A 26,242-nucleotide genomic window follows, 5' to 3' on the forward strand; every position below is an offset into this window, starting at 1 on the left:
ATCGAGGGGGAAAAATTTGAAATTGGTCGTTAAGCCGGCACCGCAAATGCATTTAAGCGTACGCCACTGTTCAAGAACCCATTCGAGCACCGTGTCAATATAAATGTAAATGTCATTGGGAGGCGCGCGAGCGCATACATTGACGGTCTCTGGAGGACGATTGCTCGCGGAGAATATTGCAGATGGCCGTATGGGACGTCCGCCGCAATTGAATTGCCCTTCGGATTGGAACGTATAGAAATGTGCACTGGCCGGTGCACTTTGTTTCGCGTATCGATCGTTTCACGACCATTGGGAACATCGGGGATCCGCAGAGCCGAGCGTCCGCGCGACGTCAAAGAGTGCTCCATTTGATCCGCGGCCTGTTACTATTTTGTTGCACGCCGGATTCGCCTCCCGATCGTTCTGGCCCTCGCCATTCACGTCGCCACGTTCTACACACACGTACAAACACGCACACACCAGAGGACCCACTTGCTGGCTGCGATCCTCGCGATAACTCGATATACATGCCTCCACGCGCAACACGCTAATTCGAGTTGATGTACATTACAATGATTGAACGAATAAATCATAAAGCTGTTACCTACGCCCGGACTGGCCGTTGGGATTTCGTTGGACCAATCTTTCGCGCTTTGTCTGCTCTCCAATTTTAACTACTTATTCCAACGCTACAATATACAGTTACTGAATTGCTGGTCGAATATTCCAAATAACTTGAATCGAATGCTTTCTAATTAGTGATTTATTGATTAATTAATGATTAATTAATTTAATGATTTACTGGTCTTGAAGTATTTTGTATTATAAAATTGGTTTAATAAAATGTACATAGAGATATTGGTTGGTTTTGATGGAGCTTGTGAGGAGCAGATGAAACGAGCAGATGGAAAGATAATTGTTTTTATAAATATATGAAATATACATCGCTAAGAAGTGGTATTGAGCAATTTCATGAATTAAGAAGTAAAGAAGAGTGTGTTTAGTGGTACAATTTCTCAGAAATTTCTTTGGAATTTATTTATGTTATTTTCTGGCACTATATAATTTTTTCTTAAGCGAACGTTTTACGTATTTTTCGGAATATCTATTCTTAAATTGTGTTATCTATTTGCCATCATACTGTGACAGCAAAACATGATCTATTTAACGATCAACGTGATTGATGATCGATTAACATTCGAATAATTGACATATCTAAAATTAATCTCATAATCATTTTACTAATTTACACGAACACTCGCGTAGTAGGAAGTATGCTATAAAATGACAAAAACTAAAGAGGCAGATTTAATTTTTGAGAAGTCACTAACAAGAACAGAGGCAGAAGCGAAAAGGCGTTTCTTTAACCAGTCGACTCTTAAATTATACTACTCAACAAGGTATATAAACAGCTCTCTGCTTTTGTGTTAGATGGCCACTCGTTTTCGAAATAAATGGGGCTCCTCTTCATAAACAGCTCCCAGGACCCGGCAATTTGAAGCATAGCTCTTGTAAAGAACTGCGCTTTCCCACTTCCAGTTCGCTCCTAGCAAAGAGCATCTTCGTAGTTTCAACAGCAACGTAACAAGAGAATCTTAATTAGCAACAAACGTTTTACCTCGTATACCGTGGATCGTCTGGTTTCATCACATACACAATTATCCCAAATAGTTTTCTAATTACTTGTTCAGTTACTAGTGGAGACTTACACGTATATAGGGTGTTTCATAAAGATAATACAAGAGATTCTAGAATTGTATTATTAAGTTATTAGATTAATCAAAAAGTTGTATTGTGTGTATGTTCTTTAAGAGGAACGAAATCACTTGATTTAGCTAAAATTCCGAACAGTTAATCTTCTATCTAATATGCATATATTTTTACTTGCAATTACTCTTCATCTGTGTATTCAATTAATTTCGAATTGTTAAATTTTTCATTTCTGTTGTTAAGATACACCCTCTAATGTCTCTAAACTAATTAGAGTACTGTTCAGAGTACTGGAGTTTTTTTCTATCAAAGAATTTTAGAACAATTTAAAGGAAAATTCTTACCTTAACCATCGTTAACTTAAAATTCTATCGATCGTTACACGTCTTTTAATACATTGTTTGTTCCAACGATGAATCATTTGTACCCTAACAGTAGTATTGAGCATTCGTCTTTCTTGATGAAAATCAAAGAAATCATAAAATTTCTTTAGCTCGAACAATTAATTAACATAATACTAAAATACAGAACTGTGTTTATATAATTTACAAAATTCAGAAGCTCATATTGGTCAACCATTTTCTATCCAATTTACTAATTACTACACCCAAAAACTTTCCAATAGATCCCCAAAAATTGTCTGCTCGTTGCTCACAAAATCTCCATACGCTTTTTATCTTTTTCAAACACCTTTACGACATAACTTTACGATGGCGGAAGCCGAAAAAAAAGGAGGGAAGAGAACCGGGGAAAGGTGGAAAAATCTCGCGACTTTTAATCTTTCCAACCGCGGTATACGCGATTCCATTAAATGTTGCCGCGATCGATGTTCCAGACGGTGCACATACCGGGGCCCGTTTCTCTATCAGTAATTAAAAGGGTGAGAACAGGATAGAATGGAAAATACGACGAAGAGCCGCGAGCCTGGTGGTGAAATATGAAAGCTGCTTGAGCCGAGGCTTTTTCCACCCGCTTATCTGGAGCTTTACGCGCGTTATTCGATTTTCGCTTGTGTGCATTGTTCCCGGCGTAGCAGCGGAAACAAAGCGTTATCTTTAAGCCGAAACAATGTTCCTCTCTCAATCCGCGCATGAAACAACTGGCTGCAGCCATCTGCTCGAATCGCTATCATCGATCACGTGTGTGATGTATGCCCCGATATCGACATCGAATCCCTTTTTAACACAGACGAATGACTGCCGCTCGATGGAACCGTGGAATTTTTTTTTCGAAAGCGAGATCTCGCTACCCGCGACTGTGGTGTTTGCTTGGTCAGCGAACACGGAACCGAGCGTTCGATTTACATCGGCTCTTCTATTGATTCGACACCGCACCGTGACTTTTGCTCCGTTCGAGTCGCTTCTCCTCGCCAATGAGATCCATGAACTTCAGAAAGTTATCGAACCTACGTACACATCGACTGTTTTTCAACTCTTCTACCAGACCTAGAACCAATAGGTTAGGTGGTTTCGTGCGCGCAAATATCGTGTTAATTTTTTTAAAATGCTAGAGATATAAATCCCTTCGAGCTGTTGAGTCTGAACATTTTTAGGAGATTGATAAGAGTGGACATTAAATGTTTGTAATTTTGGAGGGAAGAGGACTATTAAGTTGGTTGAACGATAAGAATTTAAGTGGTCTTTTTAAGGAGTTCCAGTACTTGGTATACGAAACTGGTCGTAGAGATATTTACGAATTTAAATTGTTTATATTTTCTACGAGAAGTTTTTTCCCCACTTGCAAGCAGCCATACTAGCAGCAATTATTTCATAGTTTGTTTCTCGAGAATTGAATATTGATCATATACATATATAATGAAATTAAGAAGCGAATAAGAAATGAAGTTAATTAGCTTAACTTCTAAAAGTCTATTCATAATAAAAACTACGTTGCCAACTCGTTGAATGTGTTAACGCGTCATTCACAGTCCGCTGCTCGTATCACTAGAAAATCATTTGAGAGTATCGTCGCTAAGAAACAAAAGAAAGCTTCCGAAATGCGATTTAACCTGGCAAGTTCCAGCAACTCATTCCCCATTACATGTATAGCAGTTCGTTCGCAACAAGCCCTTTAGTAAGAGCACATGGCGGAAACACAAGTAGCAGCAGCAGCAGCAGCAGCTTTTCTCCGTCTGGTGCACGTGTACAAAACCTCGATACAAGGGTGCTAAACTCACCACAAGGGGTGTCTTCGTTCTAAAGTTGGAAACTTATCCCCAACTACCAGCTGCGAGTGGCACACTTGGCCTGGAGTAAAGGAGAGAGAAACTTCGTTGCTTTGATCCATATTTTATTTAGTTCGCGGGCAAAAAAAAGGGCAGGAAGACCAAAGAAGGGAATGGTAACCGCTGGTCGGTAGACGATAGAGTGTTAGTGGCACCGGCAATGGCCGACAGAGGGGCAGCTTAGGGCGAAGTATAACCGTTCTCGCACTTTTACGACGCTCCTGGTTAATTTGCTGTGCAATTGCCACGTCCTCGTCCCGCTCTGATCTCACGGTATCCAATTTTTGCGTTCACGCCTCGAGATTCACCCTTTTTATTCCTCGTATCTTTCACGCGTCCCTGATGTCTCGTAGAAAAAGTGTAAACGGGATTGCGAGGTATTAAAATCGGTCAGTAGTGGAAGTTTAGGGGTTTCAGAGACTGAGATAAATAATTCGAGACCTTTTCAAGACGGGGTGAGGAGCCTTAGAGAATGAGTGACAAATGTCTTGAGAATGATTCGAATTTTATTAACATTTTTAGGAAGTTATTGTCTGGGGATTGAAACTTATGTAAATAGAAGTATATGGAATATATCTATTTTTAAGCAGATTATGTTTGCTTGATCATATTAAATAGATTATATTTTATACATAATAGATATAATTGATGATTACATATAATTATGCCAAGTAGACTATCATAAAATGAAGGAGAAAATCGTGTATATTTAAAGTTGTAACAAAAGTTTCATGTATATACAAGGTATCTGTTTTATATAAATATTCTGACAGAAATTGTTTGATATGGAGAGGGACGTTATAAACCACTTTTTTGTGAATTAAATATGCGCGTCATTAATTGTATTTTGGGAACTCTGATCTTATGACCCATCGTTGAACTGCTCGATGATAACGATAGAAATTGATTTAAAAAAGCATACGGTGTATATGTACATGCAGAATACGAGCAGTTTCTGATCTATCAAATTAGTTATTAACAATTAGTATCTTTACATAGTGTAAGTTAAGTAAATGTCCTGCGATCTACGTCATTGTCTCTTTGCATATAGCGTTCGTTATTTTACGTCGGCTAAGAAGCACTCGTCGTGTATAAGGAGGGAAAGATTAACAGGGTTGAGCTTAAAATTAAATTTATGCTCCTGCGAGTTTCTGTAATATCCCCGGTGGCTCGTGTATCTCCGCATTTGCGCGACTTTGAGTTATCAAAATAAGTACAGGATAAGGAAGAGGTAAATGCTAATTCTCTTCTCTCCCTACTATTTTTAGCCGGATTTGAAGGAAATAAAGTGGAATTTTATAATTGGATATTTAACAAATCGTTATGTCAAGTATGGTAATGTATTTATACTTTGTGAATTGTAATTTGGAAATATTTAGTTAGCTATTCAATTATTTTAGCAATAAAATGTATTAAGCCGTGTATCATTTAAATATGTAAAAGTTTAGATATGTGTAATACCTTATTTGTATCTTATTAGAAATTTCTATTCCCATTGCTTGTGTTATATACCTACTAAACAACGTTTGTTCGCAAATACTATTTCTGTATAAATCATTATAAAAATATTCTCATTTTTTTTATAACGAGAACACTCAAACAAACATTTCAAAAAATGTTTTCTATTTCTGTAATTAAAAATTGTTTAATTGTAAAAAGAGAGATATAATTCTTTTCTATCGCGTTCTACCTACAGGACACTAAAACAATTTTAACAAACATAAAACATAAATTTTTTTTTTTTTTTTTTGTTCAACAGTACCAAGCTAATTGCAATGGAAGTAGAACATTTATCTTTCCAGCCCAGTTCACTCAACAGGGATGAGTTTTGGTTCATAACCTATTTTTATTAAATTTTTAGTAAATTGTCGAAAAATTGTGCATGGTATTTGAGTGGGCACATCGTATTTATATATATCGAATGCTATTTTCTATACAGGTAGTATTTAATTTGAAAATTCCGTTTTCAATTCTTCCACATATATGTGTATTACATATAATGATCCTTCTGTTAACATGCTTAAAAAACATAGAGTTTTAACTGAAAGTACTAAGTAAAAATAACTTCAAATATAATCTTCATCGAATTGAGAGATAAAATTCCGGGGAAATTAGAAAAGGGATGGGACGACGAACAGAATTTGCGAAAGTCCCCAGTAGCTCTAACCTTCCATACATTATCATGGAAATAGACGTCTTTATTATCGAAAACCGTCAAGTCACCCAACGGTAAGTCCAAGGATAGAAAAAAGATGAAAGGGATATCGGGGAATCGATTTTTTATCTATCGGTGGAAAGGATGAAATGCCATGGAACATTGTGCGATCGTTTAAACCCGCTTTTCCAACAAACACGAACATGAAAGCATAATTTTCCTTTCCTTCTCTTTCACCGAGCTGCGCTGCGTTTATTTAGAGAACTCTTTTGTTATTTCTATCGATCGTCATGTTTGCGAGAAATTCCAGCGTTATTTGCGCAGCAATAATTCTTGTAAAATTTCCAGTCACAAGTACCATGGCGAATCTGGCGAGTAGCTGCGTAACGAAAGGCGAAGTCCATGTTAATTGGATTTAACAGTTATAGTTAGATGCAATCTTGCTCGTAATTTATTAGTAAAATTGTATCAGAAAGCTACGCGAGTTCACGTGATAATTTTAACAATAGAGATGTGCCTCTACATTCTGTGATTATCCTACCTATCGACTTTTAAAAGCGAACATAATGTAGCAAAATATATTTTATATTTTGTACGACGAATACGTTGCTTTTTCAAATATTTAGAAATAGTTCAAAATTATACTTTCATAAATGTAACAAAGATTTATTTTCGTAGTAGTGTTAGTGGCAATATTGAAATTTAAAATAACAGGGATATTTCCATTGAAAACGTGCAAACTCATGAATTAATCAGTCTTACAGGAAGTAGGACAATTCTTGAAAACCTTTCCTTCAACGTCGATCGAGATATTTTGCGAATGCCATTTCGAGGCATTTGAATTCAATTTTCCAATATTTTCCAATATTTACCGTGAAATAATATTACGGCTTTATGTTTCCATATTTATAGTATTGACCAATGGGTAATGTTATCTATATCGCACACAGTATTGAAGATAATTTTCTCAAGCTGGTATCGGTTTTCGATAAATTCGAGAGATTTGCTTCGAATACGGATGATGATGAGATATTGAGCGTCTTTGAAAGTAACGGTTTGATAATGCATTCAAGAAATACCTCTTTTGTCGAGGAATCGGAAAATTTATAGATTTGTACATATATTCGATGCAAATATTTGACTATCAGCTTACGCTACCTACGTAAATTTCATTCCATAAAATATTTTAAATTCAAGTTAGGGTAATAATGAAACTACTCGATTATCTATACTGCATCTAAACTTTAGTATTTGTTCAAACTAGATATTTCAATCAAATCTTAATATTTAAGCTATTATAATGAAACGATTAATATCACTTTAATACTTTAAATGCAAGTATTGAAACAATTAATTAAATAGAAACTGAAATATTATACAAAGATATTTTTATGAATTAAGTTTGAAGATATTTAGTATGTTCCCAACGCCTCTTTAATTTCACCGTAGTTCCACTGTCAATAGCTTGACCTCGTATATAATTTTTCCTCTCTCTGTGCTGAACGTGGACAGATGACAATATGTTGCGCATGAAAAACGACTCGTAAAAATTGCAGCCCGATCGATTCCTTCTGGTTAATAAATGTGAGGAGAAGTAGTTCACGTGCCCAATTTTGAACTGTCTTTACGGTAAAGTGCTTTCAGAAAATATTAAAATAGTATATTTTCCAGTGCTTCTCCAGACTTTCCTTCAATATCTCTATCTTAATACAATTTATTAAATTTCCACAGAAAGATTCAAATATTTTAATAAAATATGATCGTTAACTCAATCGCTTCTTCCACTTTTAATTTCATAGAGAAAAGAAAATTAAATTTAATCACGGTACAATTCTCCTTATTAGAAAGAATATTTTATTTTCCTGTGATACTTTCGCCGTTCTCTTTCTCTTAATTGAAACTTGTTAATGATCAAATTATTTCCGCTGCCTTTTATCCCACCACGAAACAAAGCTAAATTAACAATTAACGTCGACAGTACAATGATACACTGATATTTTATTTATTTTTTTCAACAATGGGTTAAAGTAAGGTTATTTAAGGCCAGAGTCACGCGAGCAACGTCCGTCTGATGTGACCTCAGTCTAAGTCACATAGATACTTAAGTCAATTTAACAATGATTAAATTTGCCTTGTAAATTATTTTTCCTATTTTCTTATTTATTTCATTAGTTTTTACAAGATACCTTCTCGCTGATTCAAATAATCCTACCACAATATTGTTCAAATTATTTTCTTGTCTTTGATAGTTTCTCTTAGTGAACTTTAGACTACACGATATTTTCTCATTTTCCCGTTACCATATTAGACACCAATGATGTTTTACGATATAATCGAATTTGATTATTTTGCGTAAAGTTGAAGATTGAATTTTAAAGATGTTGAATTTGCCTTGTTCGCTGGTTACCCTTGATATTGTAATGACTACGCATTACAAGGGAATGGTCGCCGCCATAATACGGGGACGTTGGTGTTACTACGAGGATTTCCATAAATTTCGTACTTCATCCTTTTCCTTTTTAATTCCTCCTGAATTTTTATCCAGGATGTCACGGTAGCGATGCCTGAATTAGTTAAAGAGCCTATCGGAAAAGTGGCGACAGACCGGAACGAAGGAACTCGGGTAAAATACTCCTCTGGGTATATAAAGCTGTATTAGTAGCTTCCTCATACAAGTTCGCGGCGCCGCTACTCCGGGATTTTTGATCCTCCGGGAATTTACATGTAGTCGCGAACCATTCGCCGAGACAAAGTGAATAAACAATGCAGCGAAATTATCTTCAGCAGTCCGCGATTCTGATTACGTTGATTAATATTGGGGAACGTGGGCCAATTATGGGAACTGCACCAACTATTCCACTGTTTCCTCTTCTAGTTTCAAACGGGAGTGCAAGATTCCATTTCAATTAGTTTCTTCATTGTCGAATTAACATTCTTTTCTAATTAACTGTTTCCTTAATTATTATTTAGCCTTCAATGTGTTCAGGTTTTAAGAAGATTCGTCGTAGTTTTATCACCGATTTACGATTTACTTTTGTTCCACAATTGTTAAATTAACATTGTTACATCGCTAGACACTCAAGTAAATAATTAAATAGAAAATGTTAAGGTTATTGGATGTGAATACAAAGGAACGTAGATAAATTGTAAGGAAAAAAATATATATGTTTTGAATATTAAAGTGTAAGTACAAAGTTCGAAATATAATTGAGCTGATCCAGATCCGCACACTAGCAGTGTTACCCTATGACTGAAAAACCCTGAAGCCAACGTTGCATGCGTACCGTTCATGGTTTGCCTTCGACGCAGTCTTTTGTCTATACGCTGTCGATGGCTTCAGTGCTTGAGAAAACTAAAGACCAGATGTAGAGTTTTCTTAGAAGTGGCGACCACTTCAACAGAAAAGAACATTGTGTTTTAATTGTGTATCTTTTTAATTACTTTCTAATTTTTGTTAAGTGCAAGCTTTGAAAAGATTGATAGAGTGGAGAAGAAACGGCCAATTGAAAGCCCAGTATGCTTTGTTGAATATGAATTAATATCTTTAAAAAAGGTGAAATAAAATTTCGATCGTGACACAAACATTTTTTAATAGAATATTTCACCTCTTTCCATTTCCATGCATTTTTGTCTCTCTCTCTCTTTTTTTTTTTTTTTTTTTTTTTTACTGTTGTCACACACAAACGAAGATATTGTATCAAAGGTATGGCGAAATTCGTAGGAGAAAAATGTAATAGCAGTTTAACGGGATACGTCAATTTTTCAATTGCATCATCGTTCTTCGACGCGTCGTTCTGTTTCCCCCATTTCTTTTTTTGTTTGAAATACCTTTTTTCATCGTTTCATACCGTTGATAGATAGATCTAGCTAGGTTCGCCTCTCGATACGAATTCGCCAGTAAAGACAAATCGATTTTGGTCCCGTGTGACTCATGGTTTTACAATAAATATACGCCACGATGGTTGTCGACAGCTGCTCTTATGTCATTATATTCCTTTTTTGATAAAGTCGCTCCGAACGACTTGCTGTTTTCATCTACTGCATAAAATCTAGGATGAAAAATATATTTTCATCTTTTCTTTCTTGACATAGACAAAGGATACGGTGGACAGGGTAAATGAGAAATTTCATAGAACCAATACCATAAATTTACGTGGATATATATGAGTACAGAAATTTTAAGTAAAGAGAAAAAACGTGAAATATCAAAGAATTTATAATTACCTAATTTATAATTGCTGTGTATTTTAATATTATAACAGGCTTCACTCGCATGTTTTAAAGATCTATTGATAAAATTCTTTGAAACACACAGCACATAATTTACTAAAAAGTTAATGAAATTAGTTATCTCTTTTATGCTACCAAAGATGTGTTGTGTTCACCTGAGCTTCATTATAATTTAGAAGACAATTGTAATTTCAAAGTACATATTCAATAAATAGGGAACAAAAGATGCTGGAAAGTAGATTTTAATCTCAGACATGTGGTTTCTTTTCGAAGATATTTGAAGGTAATTAAAGAAAGAAAAAAATGTAAAAATAATTCCTTCCGTAAAAAATTATAGAAAATTCTACACACTTAAAATTGAAGTTTTTATTGTCAGCAAAGAATTAATGCGTTTTTATGTAACAAGGTCTTGTTTCCTGTGGCAACAGTAACATATTATATTATTGTTAATCAGTAATGATTAATCATTAAATCATTGAATATAATTTAGTTTAGCTTATATGTAGTATTACTGGTTAATATGCATACTGTTACGAATGTGCAAGAATTGGGAGACAAAAACAAATTAATTACAAACTAATTTATGAATTTAATAATTATGAGTAAACAGAATTAATACTGAATTAATATGATTTTGTAATATTATCTTATGAAAGCAAAATGTTTAGCCTTATTAGATATTTCTACACTCATTTCTACGCTTCAAAGTTCAATTTTATGCATAAAAGTAGCAGAAAGTCGAAGTAGAAGCAGACTTTTTAAACTTTAAAGTGCTTTTTATTTTATCCAGTTTACTAAATTTCGCTAATACCGCTTTGTTCGCAAGAAGTTCAAATGCCAGATTACAGAGACTCGAGATTCTGTAAAAGTATGTCAAACTTGTTAAGATCAAGAGTTATGGAGTTCAAAATTCGTATGTTCAAGAAAATGTTTCTTCCCTAAGTGTTAAGTTCTCTATTTAGTATGTTCTTCGAGGGTCTACATTTGTATATAATAATATGAGAATATTGTCACCATTTTTTCCAGGTTTTCTATACTTTCTATTTCCTTAAACTTGTATGCAAGTGTGTAACGTTAGCAAATTGAAAGCTCAGTTTTTTTAGTTGTTTTTTAATACCTAATTTATATTATCAATTTATTAAAATATAAAAAGAAATTCCATAATAGATACATCAAATTTAATACAATCTTTTATTACAAAATAATTTTCTAATAAAAATGTTATCTGTCAAAAAATAGCTTTATTTATTAGACATCTTCCAAAATTTATGTACCTTGTAATTTATAACTGTGAAATTGTTTATGAAAAGTACCTTGAATTCTAAATGGAATAAAACAAATCATTCTCCATTATACAATTTTCAATGTATTAAACATTATGACTGTTTTACAATTCGACTGACAAGCATTCTTTATTGCCAAACAATCCATCTGCTTTATAACAATGTTCAATTTCAAACTTTCCGAAACTAATAAATTTCTGACGGAATTTATTCAGATTTATTTTAGCCCTCAAAAATGTTTTTGGATGAAAATATTTTACTATAAAAGCATTGAAATATTATAACAAATTATTACAACATAAATTTGCTTAAATGAATTCACTTTTAAATTATTACATTTCTTAATTATTACATCCCCACGATCATAACAGCATTCACTCGATTACTTTTCAGCATTAAATTTATGTGGCTATCACTAACCGAATATATATACGAATTACTAATTAGTAATTAGTACAAACCGTAGCTATTACCTTTTTTCAAATATTTTTCTAAACGATCATCTTTTCAATTGCCCTATTTCTAATTTGGATATATACGTCTTGTCTTTGGAAATGTTGTAGTTCGTTCTTCATTCACCTCGTTTGTTACGCACATTAATCGAACAACAGTTAGTCGAGTGTCACTTGTTTCCCTTGCCTAGGTAGACTGGTCCCGCAAAGTTTACTTTGAGTAGATCAGTTGTGTTCAAAGCGAAACCATGCCATAGAAAACCACGACAGGTGTGTAAATCCCGCCTGTTCACATTAGATTTTACATGCAGTTTATATCGCGTTTAAAATTTTAACTCAAATCTACTTCAAGCTTTTTGGCGGTAGCTAATAATAATTAACACTAATAGACTGGATACAAAATTATAACTACACGAATATTACGTTATTGCAGTATAATTAATATGTGAATGATATTATAATGTAATGCAGCTCGCGGACAATAACTTTCAATTTATTATCATTATGTTGATAAGCATGCACCAATCAGCAACTCATTTTGACAACCCAGGCGAATAAAACTCGATTTAACTGTACAAAGTCAAACGACATTTGAATTAGATTTTTGAATGTAGTGAATCATTCCCACCTCAATGGTACAGATGGAATAAATAAGAAAAACCCGTTTTAGCGTATACATGCAACGTAATAAACATTCAACGTGTCCAAATAATGTAAGGTCAAGCCCGTGCATGAAAGGAACAAAAACACTCTTAATTCTCAGAAATAACAAGAAGCTCTCCAGCGGCACGTTGGAAAATCCGTCCGCATTTCGTTTGTCAAAATACCCGAGTGTCCCTGGTGCACGTCGTTTTCTTTGCATCAGCATCGAAATGAAGTACCGCGGAGCGTACGAGTAAGAATGACACGTTGGTCCAGAATGACTGGTAACATTTTACTCTAAACACCGGGCAATAAGCCGTAAAGTAAATTTCACGGTACTGAATAGATTGGACGGTTCGCGTAAGCCAGCCAATCCCTGCACATGATGTACATATTCGGGACCGATGAAAAGCCAGAAGCTGTTTCCCGATTGCGTATAACATCAGTCACAGCCGAGATTGCTCCATTAATCGTTGCCTAGCCAGCCGTGATATTATCGTTTCATGATGAGACCACGTCCTAAATAAACGCCAACACGATAGAATAAGCCTGATCGCACGTGGGTTGAAAGATTGGTGTCTACTTGAGCAACGTGAAAACGGGCCAGAAATGAGAAGATGACGATGACGATGAGAAAGGAAGGCAATAAGTTACGTAGAAGAAAATCTTCTGAAACTGAATATTCACAGTTTGAAGCTACGTTAAGCTGTGCTATGCCAAGTTTAAAGATATTTCCTCCAGTATATATATATACACAGAACGTCTCCACTAAAAGCTAAGTTAATAGCATAGCTAAACTAATAGCAGTGTTGTGCTAGCTGCGAAAGCGGTTTCGTATACGGGGTAAGTGACTTTTAATTTGTAGAACGTATCGTCTTTCATACAGTAAGCTTGGCAAACTAAAAATTAAAATATCTACTAAACTAATGGTACCTTTCGATATAAGGAGGACAGTAATTTTTTATAGGGAATATTGAGCTGCATCGATCATTGTATTAAAAAATATATGATTCTATCTAAAAAAAAAGTGAAGTTGATCTTCACATGACGTTTATGCGTCCACCGACAGAAAAACCAATAACATTAACACGCGCACCCTTTGAAACCATTCAACTTTTATCTGAAACATTGTCCTATATAATTAATAGTATCGAATATGTTTTAGCTTAAACTCTTAGCTGATCCACCCTGTATATGTATCAAAGCAAATATTTTTAAACTCAGCGTAGCACGGCTTATCTTAGCTTTTCGATGGATCTTCAGCTTAGCTCTAAAAAATATATCTAGCAATCGTTTCACGCTACATATGACGTAAACGGTATCGGCAAATTCTAAAATTCACATATTTTGTAACATTTCCACCCATAACAAAGTAAGAGGCGTAGCAATATAACACATAAATCAACATAAAGAATGACTCGTTCTTTAGTCAGCTAAGATATTATCGTTCCATGATAAGACCACGTCCTAAATAAACGCCTGATATGTGGGTGGAAAACTTGGCGCGCGCTTGGATCACGTGAAAACAGGATAGAAAAGAAGAAAGAAGAAGGGTAGAGGAAGAAATATAGTTCGTACTCGAATTCCAACAATGAAAGCTTTCTTAAGAGTATGGCTCCAGGAGAATACCAGCACGACTCGCTGTGACCAATAGAATTCAGTTACCCAAGTTCGGGCGTAGCTGCGAAATTTGAAAGCGGTGTGCACAAAGGAGCCTTGAAAAATACGGCCACCGGCGTGCTTACACCGTGGTGAACGCGAACATCATTGTTTCGTTCTCCGTTCTTCTCATCGCGCCGTTTCTCGAATTTCTCGAATTTCAATGGAACCTTTGACGAACAACCCTGCTCGCTTTCCAGGGGATTCTAACCGGCGCCGAGAGAATACCGATCTGCGAATTCGTTAACTTATCATCGGGAAACCGTCGTTCGTTGATTATTTACGAGAAAAAGAAAGAGAGGGAGGGAAAGGGAGTGAGTGAGAGAGAAAAGGAGGAAGGGAGAGAAACGGGGGAGAAGAAACTTGGAATAACTTCCGATCTCTATGGTGCAAGTCCGTAAATTGAATTTTTGGTGTACCGTCCCCAGCAGCGAAGTAAAATCACTCGAAGGTTTCCTAGAATCGCGGATTATTCGCGACAGTAACTATTTCCTAAGAAGTATTTGGTCTGAAGAGGCTGGCAATTTAATGGTATTATGAATAGTTATAGTTTTGAGGTATGAAATGGAATTTGTTTAGCAAGGTTTAATTGTTTAAACTGTCAGTTCTAGTTTAATAATTACTTTACTTTCTTGTTCGAGAGTTTCATTTTGGGATATATATTGTAATACGCTGGAGTACTGAATTCCACAGTTATTCTTGTTTTATCTATTTTTAAGAGATTTAGGGGCTTTTTATTATTTCCGCTTCCTGGTTACTATCTGGAGCGAAAACAGTTATCCCGTGACAGATCTAAAATGATTATTCGACGTTGGTTATGTTGACGAAATTATTTCCTTCTACCATTTGAACTCCATTTTTATTTCTCTTCATGGCTCGGTTATCTATTTTAACGCATAGTGTTAATAGGTTTATGTACGGTATCACAGAGTTGGTATTAATCTAACGTCATCTCTACACTTTAGCAAGTGCATATTAGAAGTTTTGTAAATAGTATTAATATAAAATGATGAAATCAATATCGGGAAATATATTCTGTTTGTCATCTCACGAACACGAGAGTATTTATGGAAAGACTCGATACCTACATTTTCTTTAAAGTCGTAAAGAGCACATTAGAATTGTACAAATTGTGCGATCTTTTGATAGCGGCATATTGGGGAACGTTTTCCCGACACAAACAATTGTTTTCAACTTCCATTGAAGAGCTCCTGGTCTATGTTTGCGAAACCCGTGTTCGTGGTTAATCCGAACAGAGCTCAATCCATAAAAACGTACCTGGTACGTCATGCATCCATTGTGTGGAATTTGCAAGCGAACTTTCGAAATTGTACATACGAGTATCGATATACACGAGTTTGACAAGTGAAATGTATTGACAACGTATCAACTTCCGCTCGGAAATGTAATAGCGAAGTACCACCATTCGTAGAGACGAATTTGGGAAAATAGTTCTTTCTTTCTTTTTTACTTTCACGGTGTTCCGTTTAGTTTTTCACTATCTTTGCTTTGTCGTGTGTAACATAGTTGATTTAAATAACTAAATAATATTAAATGTACCACGAGACAAAATAAAATACATTTTAAAATATTTTCAATTCTGACATATGAAATTACTTTTATTAAAACTACATGTTTATTATGGAAATTAAATAGGAAAGGAATTTTGCTAACATTATTGATCGACAACGTATCAAATTTTGGAACTGCTTTTTTGCAGTAAATAAGAAACGTAATTGTATTCTTCCTCCGTAATTTTCATATAAGATAGAATTCCTTTTTGATGAAGATAAGCTTTTCTATATTCTAAGCTGTTCTAACTATATAATACCATACACAAATTTAACTCATAGCTTCACTCTAACATATAGAACTAAATATAACATAAATTATGTTTCATCTTAATAATTTCTCTAATGAATACTGTACACAATGAAAATTTTTGAAAAGTATAAACTGTTATAGTAATTCAGGAAGTTGTTGAGTACGTAAAAATAATATACATTTTTTCGCCGTTAGTACTTCAAGATAATGGATTCCTGAGACAAAGATGAGAGATAACGCAGGACAGTAAAGTTTGCTAATTGGCAACACCTGGATGCAAGTGATTATGGGGAAAGTTTTTCCATTGTGTACTTATAATCTTGTCCTTATTGATTTAAATACAGCTTCGTAAAATACGAATTGCTCTTTAAAGTCGGACTTTCTTCAGAGCAATATGAACTTTATCTTCTCGAATTTCGAGCGAAGAAAACTTCTTCGCTGCTTCAAAGTTTACATTACGCTCGTACCTTTTGTTTCCCGAGCTTTCATTTTTAGCTATTAGCAATTTGCGTTGCCGGTGAAATTATTGACGTACCGTGATATATCGAGTTTCGAGTGAAACATTTGTTTTTAAATAACTTACAATTCTATCGGTGAATGGAAAGATCGAACAGTTAACAAGAATTCATTTCCTCGAACTGCGAAATAAACTCCAAAGTGGAATAATAAGAAATCGATGATCGCTTTGATGTTTGTAATCTTTACAAGTGCAGGAACCCCGTTCAGTTAAAAATCGATTCAGATAAAATTGTCAACTTGTTTGTTATTTACTTAAATTACTTGTTAATTATTTAAAATACATGAACCGAGTAAAAAGTGTATTTTTTCTTTATTTTTTTTTTTTTACGAAATCATTTATTTCTGAAAGAGTACATCTTCTCATAGTTTGTTAGAGTTAAATGTTTTGTAAGCTTGTTCCATACGCAACAGAAAAAATAAAATAATTTTACATTTGACTATATTTGATTAGGTTTAGGAAGAAATTAATTGAATTAACAGATACTTGTACTAATAGAATCCTGTAGGAGATTATCATAATTAAAGAGAAGAATGCTTGTTGTTATATTCTGAAATTGTTTTAGCTCTGTAAGATACAACGTTAAAGAATTTTTCGTTTTGACGTTTCACTGAATTTGAGAAAATTAACTTCAGCTGTTCGTGACAGCAAAGAATAAATAAAATCTTTGACCAAATGGAATTGGGAAAATAGAACTTTGTTATTTTGAACTTTACGCAAAACGACTCCATTTACAAAGAAAGAATGTATACACATGCAGATATACTACGTCAGACCTTTCCTAAAACAATGGAATTTTCGTACACAGAAATTTGTCAAACAACACACAGTTTAGAAATTACTCAAGCGTGCGAGTTAGATGGTTCACTTTGTCTATAATAAATTTATTTTCTACAAGTACTTAATGAAATCTTTATCATGTCTCATAAACAACTATGTTAATTATTATTTTTATAATATTCTTTGGATTTTTTCTGAATTTTACAGTTATTACAAACTTTGGAATCTTTATAAAAAAAATAAAAGATTTTATTTATTTAAATATTATAAAGGTATTAATAATAATATTTTATTCTAATAAATACAGTAATCCTTAAACACTGTCATAACTCAGAAAAAACATCTGTTTTAAAATAGTCAAGTAATGAAATCAAATAAGACTAGGATAGGATGTTTCATTACTATTCGATACAAAATGATGCATAGTACAATTATTGTTTCCCGCGATTACAAGTAATATTACGATGATAATGTGAAAGGAAAAATTCACACGGTTTGATATTTCACCCTACGATAGCTTATAAGATCCAAAGTATGTAGGTACACGTACCAATTACTATAGAGCGATTTATTAAGTCATTACAAAATAATCAAATATCTTGCCCTTATAAAGGAATATTATTTGAAGCATTACATAAACCCTATACTGCAAAAAATATCACGCGAGGTGGTTAACGTGATACTTTAATAAACCTTTCGCGTGTGAAGTAATAAAGATATCAGAACGAAGATAACCGAGAAATGTATGTATATAGATGAGTTTGAGCAAGTTCAATTGCGTGTTGCAAGTACATCGTTATGTCTACTGAAAAAATGACACCGCAAGAAGTTGGTTGTTACTGCGCCATGCAATATTCCTATTTACCAGTTTTTCCTATTTTCACGGAGAAAAGAGCTACAGTCTGTCTAAGTTACGAGAATTGCTGCATGCAGTTGTCCTCACGGAATATCGTTGAACTTTCGACCGTAGGTTGTCACAATTTCCAACTTTAAATTATCATTTTAACGCCTCGAATATCCGGCGAAAGGAAGCACAGCGAAACCACTTTTGGTTGGATTTTAATAACCATAGTTTTTGTGTAGGATAATTCGCAAAAATGAAACATGAGATCATTATGATAAAGATAAATGCAACTAAAAGGGAAAATTTATATAACACGTTAACATAGATGTCAATTATTAATCGTAATCAGCGACTAACTGTAACTTTGATGTTTTACTTTGATTTCTCATCACATCTGCACATGTTCAATCATCTGCCATTAGTTCCTTGTTCATATAATTTGCAGTTGAAACTGTTGCAAAGTTATAACATAAAAATAAATGCTGGAATCGTAAGTTTTGTTAAAGATATTTAGTAAAGTAAATTTGTTAATAATTTCCATATTCTTTATAATTTTTCGAAAGATACTATAATCACTATCTAAAATGATAGTTTACCAATTACAGTTCAATTAAAAACGTAGTCATTACAATAATTAGGAATTGATATCTAATATGTTCTATTAATAGTAAACAGCACAATCTTCATTAATATAATTAAATCTAATTATTGTAACACAGTTTGCGCAGCTTCGCTCAGTACGTCAGCCTTTTGCTATAATTGTTCATCCACTTCCAAAACCACACTTAACATACCAACTAGTACTCGTTCATTAGCATTCCTCTGGCATAGACCTAATTTAACGTTCCTATAATAGTTTCGCTGACCAAGAGTAATCGCGTGTAACATTGCATAGCTTGATCAGTTATTTTAACAAGCCATAGACTCGACTGATTATTATTACTTATTTGCTTCGTTGATAGTCTGAAATCATTATTATGACTATTGTAATTGTGGTATTCGTAAATTGTTGATTCGTGGTTCTGAACTTTCATTGGAAATATTGGTCTGCTTCATTAGAGACTCCTCATCGAGATAAGGATTCATTTAAATCGTCAAAGGAATTTCGATTGAAAATCTTCGGTAGAGATAAGAAAAATGAGAGAAAACTCCGACCTATCGGAAACATTCCTTTATCCTCGAGAGCACCTAATTTACCGTTATGATTAATCGTGATCCGATCTTTAACGTCCCTGTTCCATTGTGCCTTTTTCAGGACGGCAATCGAGGAATCTGGAAATATTGGGGCAAATATCGGGTCACCATCACGGCACGCAGTATGCATCGATATCGGATAATTACAAGAACAGTGAGTAATTACTGCAAAATTGTTCGATAATTCATAAATATTCTATAATTTATAAATATCCAAATAATGTTTCCATTATTTCGAAGGAAGCTTCTACTGTTAGAAGCAATAAAACAGACATACTAAACCTAGAACTATCAAACCAGTCGAAACGACTGGTATCGAATCTTTTATTTTTACAATTACTGGAAACATGCGAGTGTTTTTGATAATCTTAGTGTTTTTCTTTTGTCGAGACAGAAACGCAATAAATAACAAAAAAAAAAGTAGTAGAAATTTTCATTTAAGAGATCATTTCTTCAAACTGAAATCATTCACCTAACTCCAATATTTCGAATACATTAGAAATCGAGCAGAATCGCAGCGACAGTCTTTAAAAACTCAATATTCCTGTTTAAACAAGCAACAAACGTACATGATTTTAAGAGAATGGAAAACAGAGTTTTCGGGTATAGAATTGAAGCTGGCAGTGGTCATTCAGCGCTGACTATAATCCAGCTTGAAATCAGTAGCCGAGAGCCGCGAAATCTCGTGGGATTAGCGTGATAGAGATCGTGTTGTCTCTGTCCGTTTCTCTAATTTTCCATCTCTGTTTCTAGTCGGATGTTGAAAATCAGCCGCTGAGCTTAGTGAACGTTCGCGAGGACGGTAACATTATTGTTGTTGCTGTTGTTCTTTCTGTTAAAAGCCGAAATAAAGTAGGAAACTGCTGTGTTTTCGCATTGCGTTAACGACCGCGTTGCTACACGAGACTAGTCCCAGTGAAATGGACCGTTTCACATGGTATTTTTTTTTGCCTCTCGAGTTTCGATTGTAAAATAACATTTCCCGTGTTAGTTCTTTCCTATTCACGACTTCGGTCTTCCCTCTGCTACCGAATTACCTATGTAGTTTGCAAGAGTTTTCGTTTCCCGTGTTTCGGGACGACTGTTTCTAATTGCTTTGTTAGGCGCAATCCCGGTGAAAAGTACCGTTTGATGACCGAGGTTTCGAGGCTCTAGCCAGTGAAATTTGAACGAAGAAGATTAAAATGATTATTGGTAGACTAGTTGTTAAAATTGTCCCGTGAAATACGCTTTTTGTGTATTCTTGCGAGACGAGGAAAGCAACTTGTAAGCATTTGGAATGTTTGAAAATCTTGCAAATGCTCGATTGCTTTAATTTTACTTCCACTGTTGTTATTATGTAACATAGAAAAGTATAATTGCGATACTAATACTATTCTACATGCGATAGTTTTAATAAATTGTTATTTTCCATAAAATAGAGTTCTGAATTTAGTATCTTTAAGTGAAGCCATGAAAACATATCGTAACAGTAAGTAACTTCATAATTATGAAACTAAAAGGATGTTAGCTTTCGAATATGATATATCTGCTCATTTCCAGAAGTTTCGATTTGCTTTAATATGATTTCCACTTTGCCAATATATAGGATTAATTTCTCGGAAACATTCATCTAATTTAAACATCCTACTTTTATATTTTTAAAAAATATCCATCCCTTTTTTTTGATAACTTCTCAAATTATTTTGGAGAATTTGCGAAGTATTCAAATATAGTATTACATTATAATATTTATGAATGTAATTTATATACTATAAACTATAAATAATCAATATACTTGGATATACACGCGTAATAAGTACACAATGGAACCTATAAACAGTAATATTAAATTATTCTTGGTAATTGGAGATTCTAGCGTTACCTGTTGCTTGTCATCGAACTTTTTATGTAATTCTCTCTGTAAACAGTAATATCGTATTTCCTACACTTCGATACTAAACCCGATGTTCAATAAATTTAATCTTTAGTTATAAGTCCAGGTTATACAAACCTGGTAATTAAATTGACAATATAACTTTATGCTCACGTTAGAAAAATCGTAGCAGTCGAAGTTCCTACAAGAAAATTCAATTTCCTAACGTTTTATAAATTGCTATCAATTATCGGTTCCTGTAATTTCATTGTTAATGCATTGACTCGAGTAATGTATTATCGAGTGTGCAAGCTTCATTATAAAGATTCGATTTATAACCAGTATTTTTTTTATGGCCAGACAAGATAGAAAACAGACAAGAGTGTTAGACTCGCGCAAATATTTGTGCGCATTGTGCAAAGAGCTGCGGGAATTACTCGAAATCCCAATATCCTGTAATATAGGTCAGAATTTATTGCGGTTAAATCCCGTAATCAAGGCCTATAATTTGCACGCACGCCGAAAATTTTAATTTACGCGTTGAGTTCGTTCCCGTTTTGTATGTATAAACTGCTTTCGCAGAATAATCGACAATTCCATTGCCTACGTATTCGCAATTTTCATTATCGAAAGTATTCATTTGTAACATATCTCTCAATTTTTTTCATTAATTTAAACGTTTATTAAAGGCGGTTAAATTATGCCATAGAAGCATATATCACAATTTTCAATTTATTTCAAATAATAAGATTACTATACATATATATATTAATTTGAAAAACTAAGAGACGAACCTTTACGTTTTCTTTTTTCGGACAACTAAATTACCATCGTTCTAGACGACATTACTATTATTGTTGCTCGATCTCACCCTACAGAAATTAACAATGAACTGAAAATTAACACGAGACTCGAATGCAGACGACATTATCAATCTGTTAAATTTACTGCTGAAAGAAAGGGAATAGAGAGGAATATCTTTGCGTCTCAGATATCGACGAACAAAAGAGTATGCAGCTAATTGCAAATATCCGAAAAATGTATCAATACCGGTGATATCGTAGATAACGAATAACAAGGGTGGAAGAAGAATTTCGTTCGGCTTACATGTCACGAATGATATACTTTACCTTCGATATCAAGGATTGTCGTCGTGGAACGAGAGTATTTCATCCAATTTTTCTGCGATTATCGATGGACGACTACCACGAGAATGTTTACGACGGGGTATTGAAATGAACGTTGCCTTTCATACCTTATCGGATATATCGCGATACGTCTGGAATTTTGATACGGTTGTGCAGCCTGCTGATTCGATAGCAGTCTGCTACAAAAACCGTGTAACTGATATTTTAAACAAATTCTGTGGTACGATCGGAGAAGTAGGAACACAGAGGAACCGAATTCTTGATTACTTGCCCCCTTGAAAAAGGAAGGAATCGTGATTGTGATAGAAGCAGTTAGATTTTTATAGTTTTCTTTAATTGATTGCTTACGGTACTATAAACCATTGTAACGGGCTATCAAAGGCTCAATTAAAATCGCTAGTAAAGTTTTAACATTTTCACAGGTGATTGATCACATTCAGTACAGTACATCATCGTAGATGCAAGTCACTATAAATAAATACACTGATTCTTTATCATTACCATTAATCTCTTATGCTTTACTAGCCCTGATCTCTAGTCACTGCTACGTACATCGACATTTACAATATAAACATTGTGTCTTGCAATATTTTTACGTCTTGATAAAAACTGAAAGAGAAAGAGAGAGTAAAAGTACTACATAAGTAAATGTACAAATATTTATAATTTTCCTCTTATTGAGAAAAAGGAGTCGTAAGTTCAAAAGCTTTTATTAGAAAACATGCTGATTGATCGTATTATAGAAATTTCCGGAATAAATAGAAGTTTAGATTCTTCAAATTTTAATATCTCTGTACTTTATGTTACCATGTGGCTGGATATTTCTACAAAAGCTAGGTCGGTGCGATTGCGAGCGCTAGTTTTAAAGAAATTTCGTCTATGTTTATCTAATTCCGCGTGACTTGTACCAACTTCATACTTTAAAATGATGAGGTAGAATACAGGAGACTGTATTCAGGAAAGGGAACAAGAAAGGTGATTTTCCTTCTCGACAATGCACGGCGTCCTGTCACAAAGGTTACAAAGGGAGCAATTTTTAATCTTGGTTAGGAAGTCTTGCCACACCCGACGTATTCTCTGGAGTTGACTTCAAATAATTTTTACTTATTCCGTCCTTTCCAACGTCACTTACATGTATAACACGTATTTTAGAACGTATTTTATACTTTCACATAGATATTGCGTAGATGAAATTTTTACTAAAATTCTTCAAGCTATCCTTTAGGAAGTTGAAATTAATATTAAAGTGTGGTCTAGTGAGAGAATGCTGCATGAAGTAGCTCAAAGTGACTTTTGTGTTACACAATCTGTCACAAAGCATCGTTCCTCTTTCTCTTTCTCAAAAAATGCAATTGGATTAAATCTACATAATTTATCCTATAATAATTCTGAAAATGACAGAAATATCGGGTCTTGCTTTTAGGTAGAGAGAAAGAGAGTGTTTCAGCGCTCTTTATCCTCAAAACTATCTTTCGTGATTGATAAACATAGAACGAAGTTCAATATTGTTCAAAGAATACCATGTATCACGGTAATAGGGCAGTGAATGTGTTAAAAAAATGTTTCCATTACAATTTTCATTGCAATTTACCCTCTACCTGTACCATAATTCTTTCTTTCATTTCATCCCTTATGCCAAGAATCTATGTTCAAATACCAGTGGAAATATTCGGAAATGTCCCGGGGCCCGTCAGTAATCGTTACGAATTCGAAGAAAGAACCGCAGTTTGAAACAAACAGCGCCGTCAATCATAGTTCCCTACGAAGGCGTGCTCATTTTTCTTCGATTCCTTCTTGCTTTTCCCCGAGAAGAAAAGTTCCTCTGGTTCGCGCCGTTCCTCCACGCTCCATTATTCCGGCCGCATTTTCCTCCGTCCCTCTGCTGGTACGCGGCAAAGGGAACATCTTTCTTTCGTTTTTTCTATTTCCAGGTTTTTCCCGTCGTGAAGCAGCAACGACTAATCAACGGCATTGCTGCACGAGAAATCCCACGATATGACCAATTTCGTTGCTTGGGAGCATAGAGGGGTTCATATATTCCGTGTTAAGCCGACATTTTCTACCCTCCTGCTTTTCTGATAATGGGCTCTGGCTTGATTCCGCTCTGAATTCCGCGGATACCATTGCTCCACTGCTAGTTACTCGCGACCTCGAACCTCTCACGATTGCCAACACCCCCCGTACGTTTAATGATTTTATTACGACCTCATGTTGTGGAATCCCCTCGCACGATCCGCTATATGATAATTGAATTGTTACGTCAGCTTCTTCCAACCCTACTCCTTAACACGTTGTGTTATTGAGACGCGCACTAGCTTGTAAAAGTATTGGAGTACGCGCCATAGGAAAATTTTATGAATATACTATGTGGAAAATGTTGTGGAAATCTTTGTTTGAGGAGCAATATTTTTTTCTAAATTCAACATCTGGCATCGATAATCTAGCAAATATTGTTTCTAGTTGAATACTAACCTTCGCCGGTTTATATATATATATAATATATCAAAATATTTATGTATATAAATTTTTATCTTCTTCCCTTTTCCTCCCTATTTAACATTTAACAAATGGTTGCATACAAAGCAGAAAGTATTGATAGGTACTGCTCTCAAACGGCGAAAATTGAAACGCAGTTATTTGCAAATTAGTATATGTCGTGCTAGTAAGCAGTGAAAAATATTCATCACGAAGAACAAAGGATCTTGTTTCAGGCGGTGATAATAAAAGGTCAAATATTATAATTAAATGGCAAAAACGAAGGTTCAATTGCAGCGCATATTTTATGCGGTGTATTGATCGAACGCGTAACCCAGATTCCCAACGAGAAAGCGGAAACTTTTGTGGAATTGAATTTTCGAAAAAAAAAAAAAAATTACAATTAATCCACGTCAACGGTGCGGCGGAACTCAATTGTACGCTTGCTAGACTTTTAATTAGCACCACGAAAGTACTGAATAATAAAATTTTTGCGGCTCGTTTCCATCCTAATCAGGCGAATTACCTTTATTTTTCCAATAGATTAGCATATTTACGATCTAAACCAAATATCACGTAATGGTGTTCACATTTATAATTTGTGTGTGTTCTAATTTCTCTCAATGAAAGAATCTATCGCTCATTATCGTTTCTAAATTAGAAATTTCCATAATACTGACTTTATATTATATTATTCTTTTGTTGCTAAATTAATCTTTGCAATACGCGGCTTTTATTATACTATTTCGAAAAAATATTCTTCATTGTACTCAATCAAGATTCTCATTACTTGGACAAGCATAAACTGTTTTTCAGGCGGCGCTCGTGACTATCGAAAAAATTCTAATTAACCCTTGTCAACATCACAACCCGATTATACATGTATCTGTTAATTAATAGTCAGCAGTGTTGCAGAGGGATGAATAATGCAATACTTACGACCCGTTAGCGTGTTAATCTACCAACCGTCTGCCGGATATGGTACCAACCGATATGGAAACATTACATGCTTAGATAAGCTTCGAAGTTGACATTATTTGATGAGTTATTCTCTATCCCAACTGTAACACGACCGTGAACCGGTGTCACATCTCGAATTGGGGTTCGAGGTTCAAGTCATGTGGTTATTTTAGACTTTAGAACGATTTATTAATTATAAAATTTCATTTTTTGGGTCTAATTATTGTTTCGTTAAATTAGAAGTAGTTAAAGTAACATTTCGTTGTATAAAATTTTAAAGTTGGCAACGAAACAAGGTAATTTGTAAA

General features: G+C 34.4%; 1 protein-coding gene across 9 annotated transcripts in view; it reads left to right on the plus strand.

Moving 5' to 3' along the window:
• The window catches only part of LOC139987841 (neurotrimin), a 314,724-nt gene that overhangs the window by 211,836 nt on the left and 76,646 nt on the right, over positions 1 to 26,242 (plus strand). For 8 of the 9 annotated variants that reach the window (XM_072004576.1, XM_072004575.1, XM_072004578.1 and 5 more), the window contains exon 2: positions 19,558 to 19,650. The exons of the other annotated variant lie outside the window; for it this stretch is intronic. In XM_072004576.1, the coding sequence (XP_071860677.1) occupies positions 19,558 to 19,650 (93 nt within the window). The remainder of the gene's footprint in view (positions 1 to 19,557; positions 19,651 to 26,242) is intronic. 9 annotated transcript variants of the gene reach the window in all.

Source organism: Bombus fervidus, chromosome 5, assembly GCF_041682495.2.
Source record: "Bombus fervidus isolate BK054 chromosome 5, iyBomFerv1, whole genome shotgun sequence".
NCBI classification, from domain to species: Eukaryota; Metazoa; Arthropoda; class Insecta; order Hymenoptera; family Apidae; genus Bombus; species Bombus fervidus.